The 6,000-nt window shown below is 36.3% G+C and overlaps 1 protein-coding gene across 2 annotated transcripts in view; it reads right to left on the bottom strand.

The window, feature by feature from the left end:
• Positions 1-859: 859 nt before the first annotated feature.
• FHL3 (four and a half LIM domains 3) overlaps positions 860-6,000 on the bottom strand; it is an 88,068-nt gene continuing 82,927 nt past the window's right edge. For both annotated transcript variants that reach the window (XM_077481810.1, XM_077481809.1), the window contains 3 exons: positions 4,628-4,797; positions 2,746-2,932; positions 860-2,507 (listed from right to left, as the gene is read on the bottom strand). In XM_077481810.1, coding sequence (XP_077337936.1) covers positions 2,356-2,507; positions 2,746-2,932; positions 4,628-4,797 — 509 coding nt within the window. In that variant the 3' untranslated portion in view covers positions 860-2,355. The remainder of the gene's footprint in view (positions 2,508-2,745; positions 2,933-4,627; positions 4,798-6,000) is intronic.

Genomic DNA, 6,000 nt, shown 5'->3' with positions numbered 1-6,000 from the left:
ACATTGGAGAAGTCAGCGATTTTGAATGTTGGGGCTCTTTTTTTTTTTCTTTTTTTTAAGCTGCATTTGGGATGTGTAGCACCACTGATAAAAGGAAGTGGTACCAGAGGAGAAATAAAACTGAAGTTGATCATGCTTAGCTTCCGCCCTCTGCAAACCAATGTTCTGCTGTGGGAAATAGATTACGAACAAGCAATCTGTTCTTGTTTGTATTTTAGTGACAGACGTCTTCGTTCTATAGGTTACTGTGTAGAAGAAATGGAATTGCATAGAGAAAACAAAAATTACTGTAGTTCTCCTTATCTTGTATAAAGAAAATCTTAATTATTAAGATCGGCCTCATTTTTCTCAAACTTAAAATTGGAAAAGCTTTAAATATCCAAAAGCCTATCACAAAACTATGCTGTGTCTACAGTTGACATCAAACTCCAACCAAAATCTGAAGGAGGACTGAAACTCCGGGCAGGTTTCTATTTTATTTGTCTAGGTTATTACTGGAGGGATATACCCATGCTTCCCATCTCTGTGATGGCGACAGAGACAGCAACAGAAGCACATTTATTTAGTAGTTATTTCCTTACAGCTCTCTGTTTCTTCACACCCGTATCCTTTCATTTCTTGTTCTTCAGAAAATCTTAAGGTCCTATTGCAAGAGCGTCATTCACTTCATCATGGAAACTAATTAATTAAAAAAATGCATGCAAACTAAAAAAATTCTACATCTGTTTTCATCCGTTTTTTTATTTTTTAAGTATAAACCAAAAATATGTTTCTGGCCTAAACACTGACATAATATAAACCAATGTCATCCATTTACATCCAATTTATGATGACCACAAAAATGGAAAAGGAGGCAAAATCTTTTCAGATTTTTTATTTTTTTTGCAGACATAAACAGCCAGCTTATAGACCTACATTGTGGTTCAGTTTCCATTCATCTTAAAAAAACCGAGAGCTGGATCCAGATTGAACACTGTGAGAGGTACTTAATGGCCTGTACACGCATGATCCAATAATTATATGAAACATACAGCTTTCGAAGTGATCATACGATAATCTGATCATTAGTACAGCTTTCGAGAGCCGATCATGACAGTTCATCCGATATTATCCAAATCGAACAAGCACGAAAATGTTCCTCATACGATACCAGATCGTATGATTTTCATTTAATCAGTACAGTTGACGTCCAAAAATACAATACAAATACACAAAAACACATTACATCACTTCCAAATTTTTATTCTGTTGTACGAGAATTTTCGTAACTTTAGTAACCCATTTAATATTTCTACTTGCAATTAGCAAGCAAAAAAAGTTGGACAATTGGTCTTCCGATTTTTGGATCGTGTGTCCGTGATTAGCAAGAATAAAGTCATAAATAAAACCTTTACCGATGTTCTGACTCTTGCCGCTCTGTTGGAACTGTAAAAAAAGTTTTGGCAAGATTCGTGCTTTAAAAAAGGTGTTTTCCATTGGTTTGTTTTAACACTTTTTAAAAAAATGTATCAAAATGTACCTCAACCTCCATGTTATTCAGGTTTTCCTGCCATCACACCCTGGGGCTGCCTCCTTTTATTTGGGTTTCTTCAGTTACATAAGTAGCTTGAGCTTGGCATATGATGGATGGATGGATTATGGTCAATCAGAAACTTGTTTCTTCTGCTATCCAACGTTTTAACAGTTTTTTATGCTATTTATGGGTAGTTTGTGTCATTTGCTAGTATGTATCAATATTTTATCTCAAAGAAGTAGCACTGGTTCTTGAAGCAAACAATTTTTATAAGCACAATTATTGATTTACAAACCATCTGTTGCCTTGCCAGAATAACTGGGAACATTGCATACTGTACAAGAGGCTGATTTGATCATATCATGACAGTGAAACTCATCAAGTAGGTATTTTCAGCGACTCAAGGCATTTTGCTCCACAGTGTTATCTGGTTCCTAGTGAGCTGCCTGACTGACTTTTCATAACCGTGAAATGTGACACATGAAATATTTTTAGCACTATATTTTGAAGTAAAAAAAAAAAAGAAATTTTTTCCCTTCAGATAGGAAAAAACTAAAAAACAAAGAAAACCTAATATAACATTCTTACTGAGTAATAACAGCATCATTTATGGCATAATACAAAAAATAAATGTACTATTAACCCCAAGGAGTAATAAAATAGGCGATGCACATACAAATACAACAATATTAATATAAAGTACATGAAAATACTGGTGTAAACTCTAAAAGCCTGTTTACAGATTTGTTTTTCAGCTGGGCAATCTACATTGTATTGCTTCTTCAAGGGGTTATATGGGTCCATGACAAAGGAGGTTCACCCATGAGCTGGAAGATGGAAGCCTAAAGGTCACTATTACAGTCACGGCACAGAATGTCACTATTGTCTGGAATAAAGCCTTTCCCCACTAACGAACATGAGCAACGAGTGCAGTTAAAGCAGCTGTGATGCCAGTGGCGGTCTTCAAAGGAGACATACTTTCCTCCACCAAAACCTGAAAGATAAAAATTAAAATGGTAATGCATACTATTCTATTCTTATTTAGCCCTGACAGTAGGCAAGTACTATTGGCATGTGGTCTTATTTAGGTGTATTAATTTCTATAAATACACATAAATAAGACCACATGCAAATAGCGTGTATTCATTTCTATGAATGGAATGTTTTGGGTGAAAAAATAACTAACATTCGGTTAATCACATGTATTAAGACGTCACTGAGCTTTAATATACCTGTGATAGGTTTAGTGCAGCCAAAACACTTCTTGGCATATAGATTTCCAAAGCACTTGATGCAGTATGGCTTTTCATCCTGAGAGGTGAACTGTGTCCCAGCTAGCTGGACCTTGCATCCCGTGCAGACAAAACATTCTTTGTGCCATGGCTCATCCCGGTATGTCACTCCACCTTTGCTAAGAATCTGCAAGAAATGAATGAAAGGTCTTTGAGATATAGAAATATGGTAAAATAAAGTACTGGTAATTCAAGATTTACAGTAGATGGCTTTAAAATTGGCATGCAGCCCTCAGATCATTAGCATGCGAAAGACAAGGAGGGGCTGTTATTCTTTTGTGATTTCCATTATACAATATCGACTGGTTGAAGGGAAGGTTTTGCCAGGGCATTGTTTACCAGAAGACATCAATGCACAATATAAATTTGTGTTTACTTTTTTGCACAATTTTGTCTGGCTACTTCCAGGTAAATCCAGGTAGGGGTGCAGGGCCTACTGAAAAAAAAAAAAAAAATAAAAAAAAAAAAACACACACTCCTTCTCCTGAGGCTCCTAAAGTGATTGTTATATTAAAAATAAACTAGCCTTTACAAACGGGTTTATACTTACCATTGCACAGTGCGGCCCCGATTTTGGGGTCCCCCGCCAGCACTTCTGGCTCCTCCTCTTCTTGGTGTGCCACCATAGGCAGCTAGGGATAGAGGCACTACAGACAGACTCAGCGCTGGGTCGGACGAGGACTCGGGTAAGTATAAGTGGGGGTGTGGGGGGCGCATACTGCTGCCTAAACATTTTTTTACCCTAATGCATTTAAAGATTATTGTTTATGTTTTAGAACCGGTTTCAAGTGGATATGTAAACCCTAAACCTATTTAAGTATGTTTGGCATCATGCCCTACTGTATATAAATTTTCCTAAACAAATAATTTTTTGTGAATCTATTGCAAAGTTGTTTATTTGGAAATTCTACCAGTAAAAGCACTACTGGTTTCAGGCGAACAGAGCAAAGTCACTCACTGCCTTCAAGTTAGCAGCAACTTTGTAGGTCTTCCATTGTCCATTGAGCTGCCTATCTGATAGACCCAACAGTCAACTGAAGAAGTGTGCATGGGGGCGGACAATACTGATGCCAACCAAAGATATCAGCTTGGCCTTGTCAAACCCCACCAGGAAGTTGAGTTACTGACAGGATATCCAGGAAAGACTTGCAACAGTCACAAAAATGTGTATAATAAGGCAGGATACCAAACATACTGAAAACATTTTTTCCGGTTTATTTACACTTTAAATGCAAGATCATATAGTCCAGTGGAATATCTAAATAATCTATCTATCTATAGAAGTACAAACTAAACCTTATCTGCACATATGATCTCAGATCAGGGCCCAGACTTTAAACAGCCGTCAATTCTCCTGCAGAAGTCAGTTACTGAGGATTGTAAATGAATAAGCATTACAAACGAATGAAAAAAAAAAAAAAAAAAAAGGATTAAAATGTTTCCAAGATAAATGCACTAAATAGCTGTATGTTCATTAAAAAGCACCACTTAGAAAGCATTTGTATCACACATAACCACATTTAAATTGTTACATGATCCAAACTATTACAAATTATATATATATATATATATATATATATATATATATATATATATATATATATATATATATATATATATATAATCCAACAGGTTAGAGAGTAAAAATAATTGCACCACAGCACAAAATTTTCTCTGTTTGAGAGAATATTTTCCTTATGTAAATTTATTATACCACACGTTCAAATAAAATACATGGTTCTGAGGTCATGTAACTTTACACAAATGTAAATTGCTGGGCAATTCATAGAATCAGACACTTCGAAACTCTAATTTCATCTACCTTTTTGCAATGTGTGCATCGTGGTGCAAATTTGCTTTCATAGCACGGGATGCAGTAATAGGCTTGGTTTTCTGGGATAAAAGAACGGGATCCAATGGGCTGCTTGCAACTATTGCAGATGAAGCAGTGTTCATGCCAAGTCTGTCCATTGTATTCCAATTTGCGAGAGCCTGCAAAAAAAATAAAATAAAACAAAGTGTTAAATGTCAACTCTAGCAAACTCTGTGCCATTTCCTAACATGAAGCTCAGAAAAGGTGTGATGCTTTGCATTGATTTTCATACAAACAACTCAGTTTCCATACATTTTAACATTGTAGGTCAAGGGAAATGTGACAATGAGGGCCCATTCACACTAAAACATACGTGTTCAGAAGCACCAGTTTTTACAGCCGTTTGATTTTAATGGGCTGCAGAATGGGAGAGAGCAAAAATGTAGTGCAAGTATTACTTTTGCAAATTGCGCCGCATGAAACTGCATAGTACTGTGGGTGCAACCTAAAATGCTGTTTGCATGACAGTTTACATATACATAATTTTATCTGTCTCTGGACAGTGAAATTGTTCCTGGGCAAAACCCCAAAAATTAAGAAAAAGAACAGATTTCTGTTATTGAGTGCAATTTTACTGCTTAGACCTACAACCAGCTCCAACTCTAACTTTATTTCAATGCTACGTTCCTTTTAACTAGGGTAGCTGCTGAAGTTACTCTGACATGACAAAACTTCCAGTGCTGTAAAATCTCATCAATATGTACATTGCTCTTTTTTGAGTGCAAACAAACAGTATTAACAGGTCAAGTCGAAAGACAATGAAAACCTCAAGAACGCCAGTGGCACCCCAGGTTATCGACGATATTCAAGACCAGGTTTACCAAGATATAAACTGAAATTAACCTATGTAACTTCAAACATACAATGAAATGTATCGGAATGGGAAACATCCATGCAACTGGATGTTTGAAGTTGACACTGGTTCAGTTCACCTCCCTTTACGCAATAGCCAGGACTTGATTTCCATCACTAGAGCCACTAGGCACACAGGGGTCTGATATGCTATAGTCAGAACTGGATTTGCAAAGTCTGAATGATGCAGAAATTGGGAAAAAAAAACAAAAAAAAAACAGAAGTGTAAAGTAATAAGACAGTGATGTAGAGATATTTTCTATATTCTACCCCCACCTGTATGCACATCATTGCTTCACTGGAGCATCAATGATGCATTCTGATGACATAAAGAAATTGTTATCTGACATTTTCTTTCCCTGCATAACCTCTAGAAAAAAAATAAAAAAATACTCCTACCATCTAATATTAGCAACAGGCTCCCTTCACTATTCCTGGTTTCCCATTACAGCTTTGACTTCCATATTCCG

Source organism: Lithobates pipiens, unplaced genomic scaffold (assembly GCF_037356315.1).
Source record: "Lithobates pipiens isolate NorthernLeopardFrog02 unplaced genomic scaffold, aLitPip1_a1.2 Scaffold_16, whole genome shotgun sequence".
Taxonomy (NCBI): domain Eukaryota; kingdom Metazoa; phylum Chordata; class Amphibia; order Anura; family Ranidae; genus Lithobates; species Lithobates pipiens.
This window is presented reverse-complemented; position numbering and strand designations above follow the sequence as displayed.